The sequence below is a fragment of the Microplitis demolitor genome, chromosome 1 (genome assembly GCF_026212275.2).
Source record: "Microplitis demolitor isolate Queensland-Clemson2020A chromosome 1, iyMicDemo2.1a, whole genome shotgun sequence".
NCBI lineage: Eukaryota > Metazoa > Arthropoda > Insecta > Hymenoptera > Braconidae > Microplitis > Microplitis demolitor.
In genome coordinates this window covers 10,521,961-10,549,878 of record NC_068545.1, presented here as the reverse complement: position 1 = coordinate 10,549,878, position 27,918 = coordinate 10,521,961, and the positions used below count along the sequence as shown (strand labels likewise).

Sequence of the window (27,918 nt, the reverse complement as noted above, 5' to 3'; positions counted from 1 at the left end):
TTTCCGCCCATATGAGGAGCTCCAGGTGGATTAAATAGCCACTGGGTTCCGTCATTGGCGAGATGCTGCTGTAGATGAGATGATTCCTTGAGAGTGCCAGTGAGAAGTTGCCTGAGAATGAGATCAGCACCCTTGAAGTTTGTCCTACAATCACTTCGAAGTGTGCGGCAGATTCCCCGTCGACTAGTAAAACGGCGGAATGCCTTGAGAAAGCCTTCACTGGAGTAGTCAGTGACAACCTCCAAATGAATGGCTGATAATGAGAGACAGACAAAGACAGCGATCCAGCCCTTGTAACATCTGGTATCGCGGCCTTGATAGAATTTCAGAGACACTGGACCGGCGTAATCGACTCCAGTGTTTTCGAAGACGAGAGATGGTGAGACCCGATGAGATGGAAGTTGACCCATGAGCTGTTGAGATCTGACTCCCGCATGCGCGCGAAGGTGAGACAGCGATGAATGAAGTTCTTGATTGGCGATCGTCCACCAATTATCCAACACTTCTTGCGAACATGAGATAATGTGAGTTGGGGACCTCCATGCATAGTGCGAATATGATAATCTGAGATGATGAGACGTGAGAGCGTACAATCCTTAGGACGAATCGCTGGATGCTTACTGTCAGAATCCAATGTTGAATTCTGAAGACGTCCACCGACTCTGATAATGCCAGCTTGGTCGATGAATGCTGTGAGTCTGGTGAAACAATGAGATTTCTTGAGAGCTTTACCTTGAGACAATGATGCGATTTCTGATGAGAAATATTCCTGCTGGGTAGTTTTAATCCAATGGATCAGAGCTGCTTGTAGTTCAGCAGGAGTGAGAGGTGAGATGCTGAGTTTTGCTCCAAGTACTTTTTTGAAACATGAGATTGCTCGAAATACGGTTGCTGTGCGACATAAAAGAGCTGTGAGAGTAGTCCATGAGTGAATGGGAGATGATAGTGGCATGAGAGGTGGACTAGTTGAGACGTGAGACTTGCAAGGTCGTATTTCTGAGCTTACTTGCTCTGTTTCATCTGGTGATGAACTGAGAACTTGATGAGATGGCCATTGAGTGGATCAGCTAGCCAGCTAGGTCCTGACCACTATAACTGATGATTAATGAGTTGAGATGCGGTGGGACCCCTGGAAGCACAGTCAGCAGGGTTTTGCTTTCCTGAGATATATCTCCATTGTGCGTCTGGAGAATTTTGCTGGATGGCTTCAACTCGATTCTTGACGAATTCCTTCCACTTGGTAGGTTTACTGGTCACCCAAGCTAGTGTTGTGGATGAATCAGTCCGAAGATAGATCGGAACATGAGATAGTTGAAGCGTTGATGAGACATGAGATGCAAGTTTTGAGAGCGATAATGCAGCTGAGAGTTCAAGTCGAGGAATCGTAAGCCGTTTGAGAGGTGAGACCTTGGTTTTTGAGCAGATGAGAGAAATAAGAGCCTGTTCTCCAGGTTGACAGACTCTGAGATGTAATACTGCAGACCTTGCAGTTTGAGAAGCGTCGGAAAACCCGTGAATCTCGATGCTTGATGAGTTTGGGATGAGATTGATCCATCGAGGAATTCTGAGCTAAGAAAGTTGAGGTAGTTCATCGAGGAACGTCTTCCATCGGTGAACTATTTCTGGTGAGAGAGCCTCGTCCCAGTCGACCTTTTGTAGCCAAAGGTCTTGGATGAGAATTTTTTCTTTGACGATGACTGGTGAGATTAAACCCAGAGGGTCAAATAATTGAGCAGCCTCTGAGGTGATGGTGCGCTTGGTTATGCTGAGATTCTGCGAAGTTTTGCCATTGAACGTGAGAACATCTTCTTGAAATTTCCATGAGAGGCCCAATATTTTTGAGAGAGAATCTGAGAACGAATGAGAGTCTTCTGGACTGAGTGATGATGAGATTTTGCTAAACTCAGGATGATTGCTCTTCCATTCAGCTAATGAAAAGCAACCTGAGTTGCAAAGTGCTTCGAAATGATTTGCAATGTCGTTGAGATCGCTAAGATTGTCGGTACCACCGCCGATGTCGTCGACGTAGTTGCCTTTTTGGAGGGGTTCCACTGCTAGTGGATATTGAGACCCTTCGTCGATGAGAAGTTGTTTGAGAGCTCGGCCAGCAAGACATGGTGCTGGTCGAGTGCCTTACGTGACAGTGTTGAATTGATAAGTCACGGTGAGGCCATTCTCAGTCCAGAGAATGCGCTGATAGTCCCTGTCATCAGGGTGAATGAGAATTTGACGAAACATCTTCACGATGTCAGTCAAAAAGATAACTTCGATGACTTCTGAGATATAGAAGTACATCACAGATCTTTGATTGTAAGCTTGGGCCGATATGCAGATGATCATTGAGAGAACTGCATGAGGATGTTTTGCTTGAACCGTTGAATACGACTCTCAACTTGGTCGTTTCGCTATCTTCACGAACGATGCCATGATGAGGTAAATAATATACATGAGAGGGTTCAAGCGATGATGATGAGACTCGCTGCATGTGTCCGAGTGCTTCATACTCGGTGAGAAATGCTGTGTACTGACTCTGAAGTTCAGAGTCCTGAGAAAATCACTTGATGAGACGGTTGAGACAGCGCTGCGCAGTATGACGAGATTCACCTAGCTTCTGAGATGACGATTTGAATGGTAAACGGACGATGTATCGTCCTGATGCGTCACGAGAATGAGTAGCTAGGAAGTGAGCTTCACATTCAGCTTCCTTGATGATGAGAGTTTCACTGCAAGACTCTGAAACCTCTTCTAGTTCCCAGAACTTCGTGAGAGAGTCATGCAGTTGAGAATTCGAGATGAGATGATGAGACAAGCTAGGTAATTGATGAGATTGTTGATGAACAGGACCCAGGATAGTCCAACCGAGTATGGTTTTCCTCGCAATCGGTTCTGATGAACTTCCTGATCTGAGACCTGGTCGTATGATATGACCGTAGAAATCAGCGCCAATGAGAAGGTCAATTTTGCAAGATTTGTAGAAATCTGGGTCGGCGAGTTCTAGATCTTTAATATGAGACCAAAGTGTTGGTGAGATTAATACTAATGGAATCTGCGCTGTGATGTTCTTGAGAAGATGTGCGTTGAGAGTTGCTTGTTCTGATGATATGGTGGAATGTAGTGTGAATGAGACCATGCCTTCTGTTTTTCCTGATGAGATTTTGCCGACTCCTTGTAGAGGTATATGGCAAGGCTGAGAGATGAGACTGCAAGTGCGAACAGCAGCCTGAGAAATCAGAGTAAGCTCTAATCCAGGATCAATGAGAACTCTGATACGATGAGACGAACCTGATTGATGAGAGCATATGCGGTTGCCAACAGCACTGTCGGTCGAGAGGTCTCTGGTTTGTGATCTGGAGTACGACTGATGGCAGATGAGATTAAAGCTGCTGCTTGAGAATGGCAAAATTGTTATTGCTGAGATTGTTGAGGCTGAGATTTTGGCTGAGATGCAAGTGATGATGAGATCTGAGGTGTTTCAGCTGCGACTGCAGGTGGCTTCTTCGTTAACCTCATGAGACTTGAGTAATGCAGCATAGAATGATGTTGTTCGTCACATTCTTTGCACCGACGACGATCCTTGGTTCTGCAATTTTCAAAGTTATGATCGCCAAGACAGTTGCGGCGCAGATGATAATGCGCTGCGAGCTGGAACCTTTCATCAGGCGTCATTGCCTGGAATTTAGGACAACCAACAATGAAGTGATTGCCTTCACAGCATGCGCAGTAATCTGATTTGAATGAGGTCGTGTGTTTTATAGCTGATGGATGAGACTGAGACTTTGGAGGCTGAGACTGCTGGGTGCGTGGTGTTTGATGAGACTGCAACTTAGACTGATGAGATTGATACTGAGATTGCTAAGACTGGCCTTGTGTAGCGACATGAACTCGTGCTGATGAGATGTGGGACTTGTTGTCCTGATTGCCACGTGAATCGTGCTGAGGCTTACGTGTTGAGACACCACACTTCATGGCTTCACGCGCTCTAGCGCGACCGGTAGGAAACGTGCGCAAGTCTTCATAGCTCGGAAACTCAGTAGAAGTGCCTAATGCTGAGAAAGCAGCTCCAACTTCGCGTTGGCTGCACGCAATGAGAGAGTGTCAATGACACCTGCTTCTGCGGATGCTGAGATGGACGAAAAAATTGAGATACGTCCTTGCTGCATGGTGATCTTGTTAGCGACGGCAGCCATGTAATACTGATAGTTGCCGCTAGATGATGAGACGCTGAGACCGGATGCCGATGAGATTTGCGATGAGATGCTTTGGTGATACGCAGAAAGATGAAAATTATCTTGTACACTTCACTTCACATTAATTCATTCACACAGTGGTGTCCCTTAATTAATTTTCACAAGTGCAGTATCACGTTCAGGGTACTCCGCAATGCACCTGTGTTGAAATGAAAATATACACTGCATAAAAAGTCACTCTGCGTCACTGAGAAAGTTTTTTAATAAAATTATTAAACCAATTCACACAGATCCGGCTCGAAGGACCATAAAATGTTTAAATAATTAATAATAATTAATTATAAGGACGAGAGGATCTGGTGTGTGTGAATTGGTGGGTAGTTAATAATTTTATTTAACACTCAAAATTTAGCAAATAATAAATATAGATATTTATTTTCCCAATATTTACACTTGATGAGAAATATTGAGATGAGATTTACACTGAAAAGCGTCTCTTTTAATTTATTTAATGCAATTTAACTCGCGTACGACACGTGGCTAAGATGGCGATTAGGAGCAAACAATGCCGGTACACGCGGTGATGAGAGTTAAATTGAGAATGCACTGAGATACTAAAATGAGAGCAAAAATAATATACGCAATAATTACTTTGAATTATTAGAAGCAAAATGAGATAATTGATTGAATGAGAACGTAACTGATTAATAAAAACCATTGAGATTATAAAATGCACGAGGCGTCAGCCATGAGAACACTTGAAGCAATATGTATGAGAGAGAGCGCAAACGTGTAAGAGAGACAGAACTTCCGTCTTTTTCATCCTTACTCGAGCAGTCTTTGCGATGAGAATGCGACTAGCGGAGCCGCCTAGGATTGATTGGTGTTCGACTGTTGTATCAACTATAGATCTATCACTTATCCGCCGTGAGAATGATGATGAGAGCGCGGAAGATTTGAACAACTTAAAAGACAATAAAAATCAGATTTCCAGTTTTTAATGTTTAGGTTAAACTTTACAAACGTACCTGGCAATGTCAAATAATCTTTTTTTTCGAAATGTAAAGAGCAAGCTTTCATGTGAAGAGTAATTTCATTTATTTTTTAATAACTTCTTCCTCGCTTCTAATTTATCAACTTTTTCAAAATAACCAAAATAATTTTCTAATAGTGCTGAACCACCATCAGCCTTGGGAAACTTATGGAAAACCGCGTTTAAATTTTGATTTGCTTTACTCTGACAATCTCTAACTACACAGCATACTCTACTTTTTGTCTTTTCACGTTCGATAAATATTCCAACTTCTATTTTAGTATTTATTTCTTAATTATTTCTTGTAAAAAAATTATTTCTAGTGTTTACAGCATGAATTTACTGTATATTTACTCGACTTTTGTAACCTATCATTAGTTTGATTTTTTACCACCAGATTGCGTGACCCTGTTTGTCGGTTCTTAGTAGCGATTATTATTCAATACTAGTTGTTTTACTTGCGATTCTGTTAATATATTAGCAATCTACTTGAGACTCTGTAAACCGGACAATTAACTTATGTTACAGTTTGTAATATTAGCAATTATCTTGCGATCATACCTTACTGTTCTAGTTTGTTTATTATTAAAAATAAAATTAGTCTAATTGAATATTACTGTACGTTACCGACGATCTATTCGCGTCATAAAATATTATAAAATTAAATAATAAATTCAGTATAATAACTGCGTTATTCTACGTGGAGGAATATTGTATATTTATCAGCGTATACTAGGACATTCCTAATATTGTGATTTGCGGAAGCGTTTATTGTAAGTAACTGAACTTTATTATAATTGGCAATAAAACTTATATTTTCTAAATAATTCCTTATATTCTATCTATCACTATTCAGCCTATTCATATCCTATTTTATTGGTAAGATCCTTCAATAGTTTAATAAAAGTATTATTAATTAAGTAAGAATTGATAATTTAATCATCAATGAAAAAATAATTTATAAGTAATAAGCCGTGAGATAAGTTGATAAGTTTTAACATACGTTGCCGCGTTTGGATAAGTGCGGGTCTTTGCTTTGCAAGAATCCTAGCCCACTGCTCTGTCCAAGTAAAATCAAATATTGTTAGAGACCAGCCTAAGCCAGGGTTCAACCCGCGAATTTTGGTGGCTGCTGGTAAAAATCGCAAAGAGAAAAAGCGATTTGTCTCAATATATGTATGTGTATGTATATATATATATATATATATATACTAGGGTGCTTCGTTTCCGGCGAAAGTATTTTTTTTGTTGCTCATCAAGCAAAATGTTCTTTTTTATTATAAAACAAAAGTTCCTGCCAAGTTTGAGCTCTTAATTCCAATCCTAAGTACTTTATATTTGATTTCAAAGATTTCCCATATAAAATACACGTAAATTAAATTACTTTTTCTTTAAACTTTCTAATACTCAGCTGCGTTTTATGATATCAATGCGATATTGGTCACAAATTGTAGGGCATTTGGTGTTCTTCAAAAGTGCCTACAGTAACTTAGCTGTAATTCCAGCTGTTTCACTTGTGTCCGCTGCGAAAGTCATTTTTCCTATGAAATTGACCTTTATTGGCTTGCAATACGTAAACCAATGAAAGTACACTAAAATTGCAAATGAGAATTTTATAGAAAATTTTATTCCCTTCAAAAAAAGCCCTATAAGTCAAGTTGCTAAGGTCCATAGTTTCTGAGTTATAATCATTTTTATAATTTAAGAAATATAATATTAAAGAAAAATTATTATTGATATTTTATATCGAAGAGCTCAAAGATACTCTTGCATAGATTGTTTTTTATGAGCTTTCTAAGTTATAATCAGACACGTTTTAAATAACTGTACTTTATCATTTTTTACAATGATCAGTGAGCTTAGTTAAAATATTAATCATTTGCATTCGTTTTAAGCGCTTAGAAAAATACTAGTGAACCATCTAAATTATATTGTTAAAATTTCTTCAAAAATATTGATATTGAAATTTTTACAAGAAAAACATTATGTATAAGTAACTAATTTTTTTTTCATTATCAATAATAGAAATAGATAAACATTTTATTCTATTGATTGTGTTTAATTAACATAACTTTAAATGCTAAAAAATATTATTTCAAAGTACGATAATTTTTTAACACAAACGATAATTTTGCGGCCCTGAGCCAATAATGCTCTCCGCTAGAAATGCCAACACTGTTTACGTGCTGCCATGGTCCGACATGGGATAGTCTCTGTAAGAGTAACGTGTGTGCTCCTGTTGCATTGAAATATTATAGATTTGACGCCATTTGGTATCTTGAGTACATAGTATAAATCCATTGACATTATCTGAGTATTTTGGAAAAGTAATTAAGGAAATACATTTAACGTACTAAATTTTCAACCAAGAGAGTTGAGTGATTACGTAAACTGTAAGTACTTTTGAGCTAATACATTGGCGTGTAATTTTGGTTCCCGCGTTGGTGGCCATTCGTTTATCTCATAAGAGTAAGAGAAATAGCAAATTTGAATATTAATATTTTTCATAAGCATATGATATGGAATGAGTGATTGGTGATCCCAGTGGATGGTAAATCAATAACAGAAAGTATTCAGTATTGTTGTTCCATTACCAAATATTACTTATGATAAATATTGGGTCATTTTATTATTATTTATACGCAGTAATTATTATTTCAATATTATAACAAGGTATATGCGATAACTAGTTGACTGGATTTCAACAACTAATTATGATTTTATGTATTATTTTCTTAGTATTGGTTATGATATGCGTCACATATTTAGTTGAGTATTATAATTCTGGATTATTAATGGGTATTATTTACAAGTTATTATTATTATTGCGTTAGAAATACGCATATAAATTATTTATGATTAAAAGTTATTATTTGCGCTTATTATTTATTTACAAGGAATTATTATTTTGTGATTTATACATATTATTTACAATTTATTATTGTTTTCTTGCGAGCGTGCGGCATTACGCGCACAAGAATTTATAAACAATTATCATTATTTGTATCTATGGTGATATTGAGTGCAATTATTTATTATTTGTGATTAATTAAATATTATAAGCAATTGGCGAATATCGTTTTGCGAGTATAACTCATTATTTTTATATAACATTTAATTTTATTATTTAAAATATAACAAGAATTTATTTAACTTGTATTTGATTAATTAATAGCTATCTCTTTCTTGCTAATCCTTTTCCTGACCTGAAAACTGCTCCCTGATCATTTTATTTATGTTTCATTTTCATTTTATTTGAATTTGTTCGTGCAGGTGCACGAACTGGCGCCCAACTAGGATTTCTTACCTAGCCTGATAAGAGATGTGTGCCCAGTGGAGATTTGGAGCATCTCCAGACGGGATTTTTGTTTTCGTTATTGTTTTTATTTTCATTTCTTCACCATCGGAGGGCCATAACGGCTATTTGACACTAACTACACTCCGCCGTAGGTCGTGTGAAATAGTAGAGAACGTTATAAATTTAAAATAAATATAGTGATCAAATAAATGAGTTTGGTGGAAACATTTTTGTTAATTTATGCTGAAGTGCGTGTATTAATTCAAATAAATTTAGTGATAAATCAAATAAGTTTTGTGAATATTAAAGTGCGCGTAGTAATATAAATAAATTCGATGATGAATTACATAAGTTTTGTGGATATGTATTATAGTGTTAAAGCACGTAGTAATCCCTGATTAAACAACTGAATTCACCCGAATTCAAAATTTAAATTCTGTTATATTCTGTTGAATTCTGCAAAACAGAATTCAACTGAATTGAAAATTTGAATTTGAATTAAACAGAATAAAACCGATTTAAGAATTTCAAATTCGTTTTAATTCAGTCTAATTCGGATTCAGAACCAGAAATTGGAGAATTATTTTCGAATTAATCAGAATTAAACTGAACAGAATTATTTAAATTCGTTTTAATTTGGACAAATTCTGGTTTTCCTGCCGAATTAGACAGAATCAATTTTTTAATTAGGTACTGAATAAACAGAATTTATCTGAATTAAATAGAATTAAAAATGTAATTCTGTTTAATTCGATCGAATTCAGTTGTTTAATCAGAGATATGGATAAATTCGGTGATGAATAAATAAGTTTATGGATCTGTTTTATGATACAGATTCCAAGTGCGTGTAATAATTTAAATGAATTCAGTGATTAATTAATTAAGCTTTGTAAAAGTAGATTTTTCTTAATCGGTGCTAAAGTGCGTATTTGAATTTACTTGTGTGATATACTACAGTTAAAAAAAAAAAAAAGAAAAAGTTCGTGATTAATAAATTAGTGTTGTGAAAATATTTTTATTAATTGATGTTGAAGTGCGAGTGTGCGTAATTACGTGTGTGACAAAAATATAAAATAATAGTGATCGAAACATCAAACGCCGAATAATATTAATATTATTTTTTTTTTATAAAAAACAGTGAAGCCGGAAGTATATTTTCTTAGCATCAATAGAGGAGTTGGAGTTGAACTTATGGACAACTTAAAACTCGGAAAGAATAATTTGGTGATGTATCATTATTTAATAATAATATTTAATAATAATAGTTAGATAAAACTAAAAATAAAAGAAACATCATTTTATCAAACATAAATTAACTAAAAATATCGTGATATCCAACCACTCTTTTGTTTTGTAATCGATTGACGTGATTAGTGAACCAAACACATTTAATGATTTTGTGTTGTAGAACGATAGTTAAAAGATTTTCTACAGATAGTCAGTTTGAAAATATTCTTTTTATTTTTCTGTTGGGGCTGTGTAATACATCAAATATTTTATAGAGTCAATGAATATAGTTTTACACGGATAAACAGGGAATTTTGTGAAGCTGCTAAGATTATCATCATAAATTAAAATTTATTTAAAAAAAAAAAAAAAAAAGTCAATATTAACGAAAATAATTAATAATTTTGTTAACTTCAATGCGATTGCAAAGGTCCTTATGAAATTGAAAATAAATAAAATAACATAATTTACAGACTTAAGAAAATATCAAATGAAAAATATAAAGTCGTGCATGTAAACCATCTTGCACTATATTGTGATCAATAAGAAAAATAAAAGAGAAGTCCAACTGGGATCCTGAACGATCTCAGCGTAGACGTTGTAAAGGGTTCCCGGGATTCCGTAGTCAATTAGTAAGACTAGGATATCTCTTTCAAACTAATAGAATCGAAAGATTTATCTGGACGACTTATTAAAGACTGGTATAGTCCTTAGGAGAAGTCTGGTGGTGGAGCCTAAATGGCCACACTGTAGATGTCGTTGGAGAGCTCCCGAGATACTGAAGGAAGTCTGGCTGGGGCTCTAAACGGTCTCGGTGGTAACGCTGTTTGGCAATTCCCGGGATTCTATTAGGATTGGGAATGTTCTAAGTTCGATTATTAATTGGAGGGAAGTCTGACTGAGGGCCCTGAACGATTGGTCGTTGCAGGGGATTCCCGGGATTCCTGGGCCTTTGATGAGAGACTGGATATTTCTTTCAGTTTGAGTGAGCTCAGCTCAAATCGAAAGTCTGAATTCTTAGGACTTATCATTGGTCAACAGTATCTTGTCTGGAGCTTTGGGATTCATCCGGAGTTGACTTCGTCAGCATCTCTTTTTTGTTGATAGCCGCGACTTCTGAGAGATAAATAAATGCCCTGAAGAGTTTCCGAGGAACTTTTATAAAAAAAAAATTGAATTAAAAAGAAATTAATAAAAAGATTAACTTCTTAGCAGAATATTTTTTTTTATAAATTCTTAGCTCAATTAAATTATAGACTATTTTTTATTTTTTTATTATCTTTGCGTTAGCCTACAGGGTTGATTTCGAGCTATGGTGTTTTTTTCCCTGTAGGGTGATAGATAGGATGTGTTGGGACCATAGCAGAATCGAACCAAAATTGTAAATGATTTTAATTTTAATTAAGTTCGATTCTTCCAACACAATTTTTATCAGGACGATAATTTATTGAGAAGGGGGTAGTGTAACGAATGTGAAACTGATGTTTTAAAATATTTGAATAACTAGAAAACAAATGCCTTCTGCTCTTGTTTTATAGATGCACGACTAGAGTCAGTCAGTCTTATATTGATATTTTAACAGTAAACATATCTGTATTTAATAAATTATATATTGCACTTGATTTCTTTCACTGCTGTTAATTGTGGTTTTATTATTTCTAATATAAATGTGTTATCATTGTAGTATAAGTGATATTAGTTTATAAGTTACCAATTACTACAATATATATGTATATATATATATATATATATATATATATATATATATATATATATATATATATTGAGAATTACGGATTATCACTTTCTCATTCGTTGCGGCAGCCGATTCGTGCAATGCAAAATACTCTGACGTCACCGGTCGAGTATTTTCGTTAAGAACTACGTCGTGTGTATTTGTGAATTAGAATAAGTGTATTTTAATTTCGTCACCCGACTGTTTTTTTTCAAGCAATGCACTGACGCTGTTTCGATCAATTACGATTTTTTTTTTTATTTTGTTCATAACAAGTCGAGCCGACCACGGCAATTTATATTTTTTTTTGTAACCGATCATTTTTGTGAAACCGATCAATTATTTGTTTATTTAATATACGACTGATTTGTTTAATTTTGATCAATCATTTATCGTAATCTTAGGTGCCTGACCTTTCCCCGATCCGCCACCCTGAGCCGACATTTCTGATAATTGTTTATTGGTGAGTATAAATCCACCTGGCGCCCAACATTTAAATTTTCGAACAAGATGACCAAATAGTAAGTGTGTTCGGACTTCACTCCGGTAGATCCCCAGTGATGAAAAACCCGTTACCATATATATATATATATATATATTATAACACAAAATCTATGCATACGTTAATACGCTAAACTTTGCGCTATAACTTCGTTCTCTATCTTTAGTCTCCAGTCTCAATACGAATAGGGCGCCAGGTAATTTTTATCATTGAAATCACCAAACCAGTAAATCTTAATAATTAGATAAATTTTTGATCTGTGGAATTATCCCAAAACCACGCATAAATAAAAACTAAAGCTAAAACTTAACAAAATGCTTAGAACTTACAAGCAAAAAAACAAAACAGAGACTGGAAAACTAGAACAGAGTTACGGTATGCCATTGTGTCGCTCAGTATGTAGGTTTATGGAGAGATTCCAAATCCATGTAGGTTATTAGTGAATTTACAATTTTTATTTAATAACAATAATCTCAAATCTCTATTTAACAATTACAAAGTACTGTAGCATCGTACAAATAATTTCACTAATAACAATTTACTGAATCTAATAATAATAAAATTTAATCTTAACAAAAAGTAAATTGACATCTGAATGATACGTATCGATACATTATAAATAAATTAATTAATTACAAGAGCTAAATAACAATCAACTAATATTCAGTAAACTAGAACAATAAATTATAAAACCGATATTCTAGAACATTTTCTTCAACAAACTAGTAAAACTAACGTACATGGGTCTGATATTGATGTCAATTAGACGAAAATTGGTTTAATAATTAAACATATTTCTTATAATTATTTTATAAAATAATAGTAACAATAAATCATGAACATGATTCTAACTGTAACAAAATTCTTATAATTCTCACAGATCTTAAATCTTTTCTTTAATTAAAATAGTAGTATGATATCTCAAGACTCTGACTCGAACTCGATTAATTATTAATAATTATAATAATGATTTCATACCTGATTGCTGATGAATAAAATATCGAGTAACAATTTTACACTGTTTTAAATAATACTTCTGTAACAATCATCTTAATCTGTAGCTTTTCGCAATGCTATGATACTGTAGCGCCAGTACTGGACATATCTGCTCGCTTCGAGCGACCAGAGCTGAATGCTCACGTCCGTACTCTTCGAAGGTCTCCCTTCGACTTCCTCTTCTCAATAACCACAATTCAAAACCCCAAACTAAATCTTATCATTATCATTAACTGAACTTTATATTCTAAATCCACAAATCCAACTCAAACTCCATTATATTGGTAACTGGAGGTTCATACTTCATCAAACATACTCAGTAAACCTAATTCTGAGTATGGATATCCTTGGTTGTTGCTCTCCTGGAATAGACTTCAGCTGGGATCGTGAAACTTAAAACTAAGTGACCTATGACTTTCTCAGCGGTACAAGTGATCATAGCTTGTCCTCTGAGGCCTGTCAGACCAAACAATTAAAAATGACCAAACGGCTTCCACAACAGCAACGGTCACAAAATTACTGTTGAGGCCTGCCAAACCAAATTTCAAAACTGATCCTAATCTGCATCCATCAGATTCCTTATATACTGGGGCGCTAGAATTTCAGCTAGACCTCTGTAATCTACCAAGAAGTCTCATAGGAATTAGGTTCTATCATCAGATGATACTGGGTGACTAATTCAAGTCCTGCTCCACGGTAACACTGACTTCTCCACATACTCAAAATTCCAAAACTGTTAACTAAAACTCAAACTTTATCATTATCTCAAACTTTAATCTCAACTCATATTCCATATTTCTGATTCTAATTCTTTATTTTCTTATCAAAAACCCATAACTGTAGTCAGACATTACTCCATATTAAATTCTTAAACTTTAACTTAATAAAAAATGTGTATCAAAATCGCTAAAACCTGTAAGCTAAATGCTAAGTCTTGAATTACTATACTCGTAACTACAATGAAATCAGTTGGTGTTTGTGACGTTTACTTTGATTTAACCCTCATACGAAAAATAACGTCACAATTAGTGATGTGAGGCTGACCGTCAGGTCATTTTTTGACCGTCATGTAATGGTCACAAGACCGTCAGCGGACCGTTCATAAAATGACGGACTGTCACATTGTGGCGACATCTTACAAACGCCTTTCTAACTTTTAGACAAATTCAAATTCTGAAACCGCCATTTTCTTAAAAATACCACGAGATAAGAATACCAAGGGAAACTAAATTTCTCAATCATTTGCAAAAAAGATTGCGTCTAATCATCTAGCTAGTTATGACTGACCAAATTCATGACCAAGCCCAAATTCGTGACCAAAAATTTGATGACGGTCACAAATCATCTAGCTAGATGCGACTGACCAAATTTGTGACAAAAAGTTTTTGACGGTCCGAAATGACGGACTCTGACCGGATAATTTGTGACGGTCATTTCGCAATAGAACAGGCTCGTTATTTAGGTCCGTCAGTCACAAGACCGTCAGCGGACCGTCTTGTGACCAAAACTCACAATGACGGTCATTCCGCATCACTAGTCACAATATATATATATTATTTGAGACTGTTCATAAACTATATACTATACGAAGTCCCAGACTATATATACTCAACTATAAATTTACTAATTTTGGTATTCTACTAGACTCACAAAGGCATTCATATATGCTTACACACGCACACAAATATATACCTTCACGTATACGAGTTCCAAAAAAGATTCACGCTAGATAGAAGCAACGCTAAAAGATAAGGAGTAACAACAAGATAAAGAGTTATAAAAATTTTTCCCTACCGCGCTTAAAGAAATTTCACTTCAAAAATTAATTTTTTTTTTGGTACCGTGAAAATATGGTTAGAGATAATGAAAGAAAAATTGTGGTAAAGTTTGAGCTCTTAAGAACGGTTATCAGATAATTTTGTCCAAGCTTTTCTATGCAATAAAAGCTCTAAACGTAAAATAAAGACACAGACCCGATGCTTTACTCTATGAACTAGCGAAGTACACTTCAATTTTTTGATAACTTCCATTTGTTTACGAGAAAAGCTTGGACAAAGTTCCCATTTACTGTACAAGTGCAACAAAGATAGTACCGTTTATCCAGTTGAGTGCAAATAGAGAAACAAATGAAAACGCGTCTTAATATTAATATTAAGTGGTGCTGCCTTGTCATTTTTGATTTCCCGTTTAAGGCAGTACTATCGGTTTTAGAATTGACGTTCAGAATTTGATGAAACTTGGCATATTGGTACATTATAAAATAATGAACCAGTTGAATTATTAAAGGTATATAGAGAAGTAAAAAAAAGATATTAATATTAAAAAATGTTTGTCTTTACCATTGATCATTATAGGAAATCACATAGTTTATTTTATTTCATATAATGTGACGTTCAGATTTCAATGAAAGTGGTATCTACGGAAAGAAAAAAATGCTTAGAAAATTTTAGTTAATCAAAACCTGAGATTCAGAGCTTGTGATGATTGACCTTCAATATCTTTCAAATGGTTGGATTCACGATAAAAATATAAGACCTTTTTTGAAGAGCCGTAAATTTCCTACAGAGATATGTATTACTCATTGCTGTGCACTCATTTGTAAGCGAGTAATAAAATTATTCTCATTGTACTAAAATGGGAATGTATCATTACTTAGGCAGCGTTAAAAGGCATTAGAAAAAACTTTTTTATGTTTTTCTTTATTACTTTTGGATCACAAATAAATGATTTATATTATGGCCGAGTAAAAAAATCTAATTTGGTAAATAACGGACACCCTAATAATTATATATAATGCATTAGGGTTATTTCCAAAGTTGTTTTTTAACTTCCCGCTAAGAAAATCGACGATTTTCAAAAATTTCGGGAAGTTATTGTTTTCACCCCGATTTCCGAAAATCGAGTTTTCATCAGATGTCGACGTTTTGAGGTCCTAGGAAGCTATTCTGACTATTTTCAGAATGATGTCCGAGTGTGTGTGTGTGTGTGTGTGTGTGTGTGTGTGTGTGGTGTGTGTGTGTGTGTGTGTGTGCGTGTGTGTGTGTGTGTGTGTGTGTGTGTGTGTGTGTGTGTGTGTGTGTGTGTGTGTGTGTGTGTGCGCGTGTGTGTGTGTGTGTGTGTGTGTGTGTGTGTGTGTGTGTGTGTGTGTGTGTGTGTGTGATAAAACGTAATTTTTAATATTTTTATCGGATATTTCATATTTTATTGTTTCTGACGTGAGTCAAAATTTATTTAAATCTTGATTTTGATCCCCGACATTGATTTCTGCCTCAATACACTTATTTTACTGAACAAAATCAGGAACTAAATTTTAAAAACCGCTTCATTGATGATTTTCGATTCTTAAATTTTCAAGCTTCAGCATAACAGGTAACTTGTTAGAGCTTGAAAAGATCATAAAAAAACAATTGCATGTGATAGCATTTTCGAGCTCGAAGAGCTCGAAAATATATCTACACTAATGTTTTCGAGCTCTTTGAGGTCGAAAACAGCGGGAAGTTTTGGGGCTGGCCCGCAGGGTCAACCGACAGACCGATTTTTTTTGCTGTCATCCCTTGAACTTTTAGTTTTTGCCCTTAGAAAAATTATCTAATCTAACCAAGCACTTAATTTTCAAATTAAACCGTGCCGAAATGATGTTACATTTCGTATTCAAATAACGTTGGATTTTTCGACTTCTTTAATTTATTTTCCTATCTCTGAAGCAAATAAAACTACAACTAGGATCAAGAAAGTTTTTGATAGTAAATTTTCCGCTCTGCAAAAAAGGTCTCTTTGATATTTTCGATAAAATAATTCTTATGAAAGTTATTCTCAATTAAAGTTGTGTTCATAGTTTATAACTAATTTTTTTGCCATTTACTGCAAATTTGAATTGCACCTTCTGATTTTGATAAAAAAGGATCGGCAGGTATATGACTTAGTCATAAGTGACGCTACCAAAAATAAAACTTTAGACCCAATTAAAATCAGCTACAACATGCTTATCTAGAACATTCCCGCTCGAGTGAAATATCTATCATTTTATAATCTTTACCAATGAACAAATCTACTATGATATAATCACTACCAGATAAAAAAAAACACTATCAAATTGCATTTATGAATAACCTCTACCGTTTAAAACCCCTACCATCGAGTCATGGATGCATATTTTACAGACAATAATGTTATTCTTAATTAATTGGGAAGATTTAGGAATATTTTTTCATTATTAAGGACTAATTAATTAATGGTCAGTTAATTCATATTTTCTAAGCGTTCAGTAAGCATGTTAGGAAATGAAATTAACACGATTTTTTCGTTAGTCAATAGTAAACTATTTTAGAAAAAAGTTATGAATTGTTTTAGTTTTAGCATCCTAAATGCTTATTACTCTTTAATTAAGCAGATCTAAATAATAGGGTTATATTCCTAAGTCTTCCCAAACAATTCCCAATTAATTAAAAATAGTTTTTATCAAAAACAATTTTTTTGTCGGTTAAATATACAGCCGTGAGCTGATGCTAAGGATTTTAAACGGCAGAGTTTGTTCGTAAATGCAACTTGGTAATGTTTTTTCTGGTAGTGATTACATGGTGGTAGATTTTTTCATTGGTAGAGATCCTAAGATGGCGGATATTTTATTGGAGCGGGAATTTTCTAGATAGGCAAGTTACGGCTGATTCCAATTGGTTAGAGTTTTATTTTTTGTAGAGTCGCTTATGATTAAGTCGTATACCTGTCAACCCTTTTTTGATCAAAATTAGAAGGTGCAATTCAAATTTGCAGTTAATGACGAAAAAAAATTAGTTGTAAACTATGAACCCAATTTTAATTAAGAATAACTTTCATAACAATTAATTTATCGAAAAAATCAAAAAGACCTTTTTTGTAGAGCGGAAAATTTTTCATCAAAATCTTTTTTGATCCTAGTTGTAGTTTTATATGCTTCACAGATAAAAAATTAAATGCAAAAAGTCAAAAAATCCCATATTATTTGAATAGGAAATGTAACATGATTTCGGCACGGTTTAATTTGAAAATTAAGAGTTTGTTTAGATTAGATAATTTTTTTTAGGGCAAAAACTAAAAGTTCAAGAGGTGGCAGCAAAAAAAAAATAACAACTTGAGATATAACGGGTACCCTAACAATGCATTCAGCCCATTTCTTGATGATTTCATTACCGTACCTTACAGTGCTACTACCGAAAATCAATACGTCAATTCTTGAGATATTACGGTAAATTTAATGCCAATTACGGTAAATTCTACCAAAATTCCGGCTAATTTCAAATGTTCTTTGATTTCCGCGGAATCTACCGTAGTTTACTGAAACTTACGTCTTACGTCTCAACAAAGGATATTAGGACACGGTTGGAAAGAATTATTGAACAACCAGTATATGTGCGCAAGAATAAATAATAAATATGTAAAAGTACGATTGTTTTTATTCGCCTTTGAGAATAGAGAGAGACAAGGACTAAGAGTGCATAAGTCACGGCAGAGTTGATAGATTGCCAAACGTTCATGATCGTCTGGCCTAATTTTCTTCTCTCTGATTGAGCATCTTAGTCAAATTGTTGACGTTTTATGTCAGGTATCTTATGAGAGAATTGTCGTGGCCAGAGATCATGCATAGTTACCTGTTTTGACTGCCCGTAAGCTATGGTGACGTTCTAATACTTTTATCTAAAGCGATTTACGTTACTTTGTTCAAAAATTATCTCACTAATAGAGTAACGAATTCTTTTATTTATTGAATAACTCAATACTCTAAAAAAGACAATTTTATTTAGTTTCGAATAAAGCCAGAATGTAAGAATAATAAGTTTGAGTCGCTAATTTTCAATATTATACTGAACAATATACTAACAGATGACATTAAAAGTCAGTACTAATATTCATAGTTTTCATGTTGTAACGTCACGATGTCGCATTCTAACTGTCAATCAATTTATTAAAAATCGTACATGTTATGCCATCTGGCTATGCATGAATGAATTAATTAGCAAATGACTTCCAGCCATTATTACGGCTGATGATTTTTAAATTTGAATTTAAATTCAAATTATTTTTATTGTGAAAAATTATTATTAAATAATTACAAATAAATATTAAAATGAAAATATTAAATGCCCGGCAAAAAAGGATCCGACCTAACCACCACTGTTCATGTATGATCAGGCCTGAAATTAGACCTGATCATGCCTGCTTATGTATGATCAGACCTGAAATTAGACCTGATCATGCCTGTTTATGTATGATCAGGCCTGAAATTAGACATGATTATGCCTGATCATACCTGTTCATACCTGTCCATGCCTGATCTAGCCTGATATATGGGATTGAATTTAAAATCTTAGTTATAATTATGTAGAATTTCATATAACTATAAATCAATAATGAATAAATTAGATATAAAATTTTGTTGACCAAGAATTTATCACGTATAAGATTTTTATTACGTGAGGTTCATATGAAACTTACTTTTCAAGTCAATCTCTTAGGTCAACGGGTAGAGAGTTAAACTTTCAAGCGCGAGATCCACGGTCAGAATCCTGCGCACGCCCAAATTATTTATTTTTATAGAAATAATTATATATAGTCATACATAATGGTATACACGGAGAGAAAAATATCGCCAGAATGACTATCCAATGTATCCTCAAATGCCGTATCGTCAGAATAATGATTCGTATACTTAATTTAGGAATACTCTCATATTAATTAAATAATCTACAGTATCGTTAAAATAAAGATACATATTTAGGTTAGGATAAGTATTCGTTTATTTAATTTAACAATACGACGAATAGCCTTTGTAACGATATGTAATTTCGTTAATATAGGTATCTGTATCGCCAGCGTAAGGATCCGTATAGCTAAATTGGCTATACGTATCATCGTTCTCGGTTGTCGGATGCCTAAATACAGAGTTTGTGCAATAGTCATGTCAGCGATTCATGAAATGCCTAAAATAAGTATACGGATCGTCACTGTAAGGATACTCTGTATAGCTGAATTGGCTATACGGCGTATCGTGTTAAGTAAGATGACTATACAGCTTATAGCCAGAATAGCGATACGTATACTTAATCTGGCGATATTTTTCTCTCCGTGTATAATTATATAGGGCTATTTTTTATTTATAAATTTTATCTGGATGGGCATAAACAGACATGAGCATACGTCATCAGACCTGAACATGCCTGGTCATTTTTTCCTGGAATGTCGAATAATAAATGTTTATGAAATTTGAATATAAATTCAAATTATTATATTTTATCATTATTAATTGTTGCGTAATTGCAACTATATTTAAATTCAAATATAGTTGCACTTCCGGAAGATAGAGGCAGCACCTACTGAGACCTCGTGCCTGTAAAATTTAAACTTGGTCATGCGCAATGCGGCGCATGCGTATCTACTGTTTCCGGCCTCGTGTCGAAAAGACGGCCGCCATTATCTTTCGCAATATGTATTCAAGTAATAATACGTGTTATATTAAATCGTATCATTTTGCATTCATCTCAAGTAAATAATTAAAAATAGAAGGGTTAATCAATTTAACCAAGCATCGAGCTCCATAATTATGTAATTATTTATATAATTCAACCCATAGAACTCAACAAACTAATTCATTAAAACTCACGGAATTCAAGTAATCAACGACCACGTTTCTGAAGAGGTTACTTCGACGGAAACCATTACAGGTGCTTTATTGTTCATTAATTAATTTATTCAAGTGTTCATATAAATAAAAGACTCAATATTACAATTTAATTATCATTATGCTCAATATTTTAATTAAACTAAAAGTTAATTCTCGCTCGGTAACCTCTGCAATCATGCTATCACGTGTTCAACAAATAAATTCAATTTAGTGTAATTTATTACGATCTCATTCAATACAATTAAATTACCCTGATTAAACAAAACGATTTGTAATGATTAAAACTGTTTTAACCGTTTTAAATCATCATCAATCGTCAATTGATGTTTCAAAAGCATTAAAAACGATTAAATTTTTAATCGCTTTTAATCTTCATGCAGGACCGGAAATGGCTATGTATAGTTTTACGATTAAAGATGATTCATGACAATTAAAAATTTCAAATTGTTATGAATCATCTTTAATCTTCATGCGGAACCAGAAAATGCGATGTTATTTTACGATTAAAGACGATTTGAAATTTTTAATCGTCATGAATCGTCTTTAATCGTAAAATAATATTGCGATTTCTGGTTCTGTATGAAGATTAAAAACGATTTATGACGATTAAAAATTTCAAATCGTCATTAATCGTTTTTAATCGTAAAATAATAAATCGTCTTTTGACGATTAAAGACGATTAAATGTAAAAAAACCATGACGATAAATGATAATTAAATTCTTAATTGTTTTAAATCGTCACAAATCATTTTCTTTAATCAGGGTAAGTGATCAATAATATTAGAATTCAATGAACTCAAAAATTTATGAATGTAGTGCTATTAAAAATTAATCATTAACTGTTTAATTATTAACTTCACTCGGTAATCTCTGATTTCATGTTACTTATAATCATGACATTTTTGCAATCAACTCAGTGTTCAAATATACTCAGATAATTATTTCAATTATTTACTCGAGCTGAATTTTATAATTTGTATTCGATTAATTACGCATTCATGAGCTCAACCAATTAACATTATTAATTAATTAAATCAACGATTTAATTTTGTAACTTAGTGATATTATGTGCTGTGACATAAAAATATTGTTATATTTTTTAATATGCGTATTTTTCCAACATCCCAATCACCAACCAGTACTCGCATGTATTTATTTAATTATTATAACAACATTAATAAACATTAAAAATTATTAATAATTAAATGAATTTTGAATAAATGAAATATTGAAATTATAAAAAATAAATGATAAATAATAAATATGAAATGATGAAAAAAAATCATGAAATCATATGAATGATTAAATAATAAAGACAATTAATTAAAAAAATATTGATTTAATTACGACCAATGAAATAATTGGTTTAATTAAATAATCATTCGAAGGCATGCTACTACCTGGTAACAGCTCTTCTGGGAATCGAAAACGATTTCAGTTTCCTAAGCGAGCTCATTCGTCATTGACGAAATTTTTATTGTTTAACGGCAAAGTCCTTAATTTTATTAAATCACTAAAAAATGGTGATTTAAATATTTATAAATTGAATTATTAAAATATAATTCAGAATATTTTTGAAAAATTGTTGAATTTTTAAAAAGTAATAATTCATTTAATTAATAAATCACTTTCCATCTGGATAACTATTCAATCGATTATCAAGTTCAAATTAAATTATTTAGATATAATTCATTTAATTAATAAAATTCAATATTGATCATATTTCATCAATTATCAAGGGTTAAGAAGGAAGAATAATAATTAAAAAATCAAAAAATAATCGTTGATAATAATGATAATCATCAAATAATAAATCAAGGTAAAAATTTAATTAAATATATAATTAATCATAAAATTTGAATAATAAATTGATTGTTTTTAAATAGATTAAATAATAAGTGAAATCGAGAGCTAATCCATTTATAAAAGTGTTAAAATTGTAAACTGCATTCAATTTTCTAATGTAAATTAAATTTTGTTTTGTAATAATTTTTAAATAATTGTTTTGATTAAAATAAATTTGTAAGTTATTTTAATTTTGCTTTTATTATTTTATTCAATTAATTAAATTTTATTTTACTTGATTTTTATTATTTTAATTTATCTCTTAGACAACGAAGCATTTTTGTTTTTAATAAACAGTCATCCTTATAGCTCCGTCCCAGTTACTTCTCTCGGCGAAGGCTAAACAGGAGCGCTACTCTTAATATGTGTTATTTAAACGTAACACTGTCAATCATGATGTGAATAAAGTCATTTTTCGTAGAGTTATAATGAACTCACGACGTTCTTTGTTAGTTTTCTTTACTCATATTGATTATCAATCTAAAAACAGCAATGGTATTTTACCTTACATCTCCTCCTACACAAGATAGATTATCAGGTGCTCCATTATGTACTCCTAGTATAATGTTGATCGGTAGATTCGAACTCGATGGTGGATTTTGAAAATTCGGTGAGGATATCAAAAATTCGGCTGGTTGAGAATCTTGTTGTGATGTGACTAGTGAATTTCCTGGGGTAGAAGGTGCTGATTTACTATTGGTCATTCCTCCTTGTAGAAGAGGAGGTGACTTTGTACTTCTTGGTGAGCTATTAGGAGTCGACTGTGGAGAAGTCTGATGATTCTATAATAGATTTACAATTTCATAAAATGTAAAGGTACAGTCGTAATTTTTTCATTTAGACAAGCAAATTTTATATATTTATATAGTTATGAACAAAGTCGGCAGAAAAGAAATTACCAAAGATAGTAGAAACATTTATAGCTAAGATGGTCCGTGGATTTCTAAATATGAAATTGATATGTTTATGTTTATAAACAAAATGGTACGGTCCCTGGTGGATCTGAATTATGGTAATTACCGCTATTTGCCGTAATATCCGGTAATCGGAAGAAATTTGGTATTTTATGGTAAAATATGGTATTTTACGGTAAAATTCGGTATTCGACAGTGAACTTGCGGTACTTCCACCGCCAATTTGCAGTAAGAGAACGGTAATTTACCGTAAAAGTGCGGCAAGCCTGCGGTATTTTACAAAGGGGAGTATTGCACTGTAAAAACAAAAAAAGCATACGGTGCTTACAGTAAAAATGCCGCAAATTGTTACAATACTACAAGTTGCTGCGAAATGTTGTAAATTACTGTGAATAGCGGAAAATTTTCCGCAGAAATGCCTTATTTTATGGTAAGTTATGGCAAAATCAGTGTTAGCATTCGTCACATAATTATCGTACACGTCACATAATTCAGTTGGCCTGTACGATCGAACATAGAAATGTCGTTATGTGACAGAATTGTACAATAATTCAGTAAACGTAACATAATTTTAAAATAGTTTTTCATTTCAAATATTTCCGCCAAAATTGAAATTTCTACTATGCTGCCCGCTCTTTACTTATCAAAAAATACCTATATGAAAAAATTATAGAAACATGATTTAATAAATCTGGGCATCGGTTAGCCCTGTGGGCTACCTCCACAACTTCCTGCCGTTTTCGAGCTTGAAGAGCTCAAAGATACTCTTGCATAGATTGTTTTTTATGAGCTTTCTAAGTTATAATCAGATACGTTTTAAATAACTGTACTTTATCATTTTTTACAATGATCGGTGAGCTCAGTTAAAATTTTAATCATTTACATTCATTTTAAGCGCTTGAAAAATACTAGTGAGCCATCTAGATTATATTGTTAAAATTTCTTTAAAAATATTGATATTTAAATTCTTACAAGAAAAACATTATGTATAAGTACCCAATTTTTTTTTTCATTATCAATAATAGAAATTGTAAAGTGTGCGAATAAACTAAATGGATCTGGTTTAGGCGAGGTTGGTTAAACAATTAAAAATGACACAGATTTTGTCACTAAATAAATTATAGATTTATTTACACTTATTTACACTTAAAAATTATGAGAATAATGATTAATAGCGAATGCGACTAGATAAATTATACGCGATAGCGAATGCAAACTCAAAGATATAAATCACGTATAAAATTGACACGTGGTCAATAGCGGTTAAGTCAATAATAATTAATTAACAATTAATTATTGTCACAAGAACAATTTATTTATTCTCAATAAATAGCAGCCTTGATGTACTGTCTAAATATTGAGAATAATTGAGCGTAGCGATTTAGTTATAATTTTACATAAATTATTTACTGAAGCGGTTCAAGCACGAGGTTGCAAGTAGCAAAGACACGTTATAGAATAATAATTGGTAGCGTCGATGAGTTGTCGAGAAGCTTTGTGTCGACGTCGCAGCCTTGCTGCATATAACGAATTTTCCCATTGGCTTAAAAGCGCGCCAACCGGTAGCAGTTGATAGCAAGCTCTCTCATAGGATGACCAATATAAAACGAATTTTGTGATTGGTCAGCTTGTAGCGGGTTCTCAGGACGTCTTGACACGATCCTGAGTTAGAAATTGTATGTGCCGGGCCCAAATAGCGAGTGAACCGGCACTATTCTGACCTTCAGTCAGTAGCGAGTTCGGCAACTCCCGAACCGAGCGGAAATGCACGAAGCTTGATTCAAATTAATCAAGCTCGTGACTGAACATTCTCCCCAGCGCTGGCGACTGTGTCGACTGGATTGTCTTCTGGAGAGTGAACTGGTAGTACACACAGCTTAGCGATTGGTCGTACAAGTTCCGTGGTAGCGGTCTTCAGCGTGACTACTCGAGTCAAGCCATCTCTGCCTGGATGTAATGCGAGTACTCGAGCAAGCGGCCATTTCGATGGTGGGAATCTTTCATCAGTCAACAAGACTAATGAACCCACTTTGATGTTGTTTTGCGGATTATGCCATTTTGAAATAGATTGGTGACGTTGCAGATACTCTGATGACCATCTACTCCGAAATCTCTGGAACATTTGTTGTAGTTGTTGCCAGCGTGACAACGTAGCTGAATTATTTTCTAGTAGCGAGGGCCCAGGTACGGCTATTAGCGGTTCACCGATGAGAAAATGTCCAGGAGTTAGAGCGGTTAAATCTGCAGGATCTTCAGATAGCGGAGCGATCGGTCTTGAATTTAACACAGCCTCAATCTGGGTTAAGACTGTAGCGAGTTGGTCGTAAGTCAATAGCGATTCATCAATAGTTCGTATGAGATGGAGCTTGATTGACTTCACGGCTGCTTCCCACTTGTCACCAAAGTGAGGAGCGCTTGGTGGGTTGAACTTCCAGTCTGTGCCATCTGTAGCGAGTAAATACTCAAGTTCTTTTTCGCTGTCTCGATCCTGCTGCGAATTCTTTTTTTAGCGTGGCGTCTGCTCCTACAAAATTTGTACCACAGTCCGAGTATAGGATACTGCAGGCGCCTCTTCGACTAGTGAATCTCCTGAATGCTGCGACGAAAGCGTCAGTAGAGTAATCGGTGACAATTTCAATATGTATAGCGGACGTAGCGAGACATACAAACACAACGATCCATCCTTTATAAGTTTTGGCACCTCGACCTTGGAAAGTCTTCAGTGTTACTGGCCCAGCGTAGTCTATTCCAGTGTGTAAGAATGCTTTAGATGGTCTTACACGAGCGGATGGCAATTGTCCCATTAATTGTTGTACACGAACACCTCTATGTCTCGTGCACACGACGCAGCGAAGAATGTGTGATCTGACTGGAACTCGACCACCTTCTATCCAGACAGATCTCCGTAGATCAGCGAGAGTCAATTGAGTTCCCCTATGGAATGTTCTTCAATGCGAATGATCTATCAATAGCGTACTTAAGCGTGATGACCTTGGTAAAATGGCTGGATTTTTCTGTTCATCATCCAGCAGCGAATTCTTCAAGCGACCGCTGACTCTGAGTACTCCGTTGTAGTCGACGTAGGGAATCAATTTAGCGAGATGATGATTTCGATGTAGAGAATCTCCATCTTTCAATAGCTTCAGCTCTTGCGAATAGTACTGACTTTGAGTATACTTGATCAGCAAAGTCTTTGCGAGTTCCAGGTCAACTGTAGAGAATGGTGTGTCCAGTGTGGACTGTGGCACTTTTTTAAATTTAGCGATGGCACGAAGACAGATTCCAAGCGTGCGAAGTAAAGGTGACAACTTAGAGAATTTTTCTAGTAGCGTGTATAGCGGGTGTGAATCTGCCTTGAAGATGGTAAAAACCAGACCTGGACGTTCTTCAAGATGTGATACCGTCTGCCTAGGGATATCAAACGATGGCCAGTTATCTTTTGATTGACTGAGCCACTTTGGTCCCGTCCACCATAGCGAATGCTGTTCTAGTTTGGCTGCTGTTAAACCTCTAGAAGCGCAGTCAGCTGGGTTAAGTTTCCCAGGAACAAAATCCCAGTTGACATTTGGTAGCGATTCTTGAATCTTGGTAACTCTGTTGCGAATGTAGACTTTCCATCTAGCTGGGTTGTTTCGTATCCACGTTAAGGATACAGCGGAGTCTGTCCACATGAAAACTGGAACGTTTTTAAGTTTCAAAAACTTCTTGACGTAGAGTACCAGTTGAGCGAGTAAGACAGCGGCATTGAGCTCCATTCTTGGTATAGTTATAGGCTTCAGTGGTGCAACTTGTGTTTTGGCACACACTAGCGAAATATTGGAGCTTCCAGTAGCGTCAGTAACTTTTAGATGAACTTCAGCAGCCATAGCGAGTTGTGAAGCGTCAGAGAATCCATGTAATTCAATTGATACACCATTTTTAACATGATTCCAGCGAGGTATCTGAATCTTCGAGATCTGATGTAGTTCATCTCGAAACAAATTCCATTCTTGAAGAAGCGACGGTGATAGCGTAGCATCCCAGTCAAAGTTCTGCAGCCAGAGCTTTTGCATGAACATCTTGGCTCTCACGATGATCGGTGCCAAAAAACCCAGTGGGTCAAACAAGCGAGCAATTTCAGATAAAATTGTGCGTTTAGTAGTTGGTGATGCTTCTGGAAGCGAATAGCCGAACTGGAATTTATCCTGTGTTGAATTCCAGGTTAGCCCGAGCACCTTTACTGTAGTATCCCCAAGCTCTCTTGGTGTATCTTCTTGGGCTTCAACTGGAGCGACTTGAGAGAGTAATTCGGTTGAATTACTTGCCCACTTGGCAAGCGGAAAACATCCTGTGGCACACATATTTTTTGTGTCAAGAGCAACTTGGATTGCCTCAGCGAGTTCATCTGCACCTCCATAGATGTCATCAACGTAGCGTGTGTTAGTTAGCGGTTCGACAGCCTTCGGAAATTTATTCCCTTCGTCTTCAGCGAGTTGTAAAAGTGCTCTTCCAGCGAGATATGGAGCCGATGTTGTTCCATAAGTAACA

At 34.5% G+C, this 27,918-nt stretch overlaps 1 protein-coding gene across 7 annotated transcripts in view; it reads right to left on the bottom strand.

The window, feature by feature from the left end:
- LOC103570417 (dystrobrevin beta) overlaps window positions 1-27,918 on the bottom strand; it is a 156,714-nt gene that overhangs the window by 17,854 nt on the left and 110,942 nt on the right. For all 7 annotated transcript variants that reach the window (XR_008404454.1, XM_053742585.1, XM_053742581.1 and 4 more), the window contains one exon: window positions 22,982-23,259. Coding sequence is in view for 6 of the 7 variants with exons in the window: in XM_053742585.1 (XP_053598560.1) it covers window positions 22,982-23,259 (278 nt within the window). In the remaining variant the exon portion in view is untranslated. The remainder of the gene's footprint in view (window positions 1-22,981; window positions 23,260-27,918) is intronic.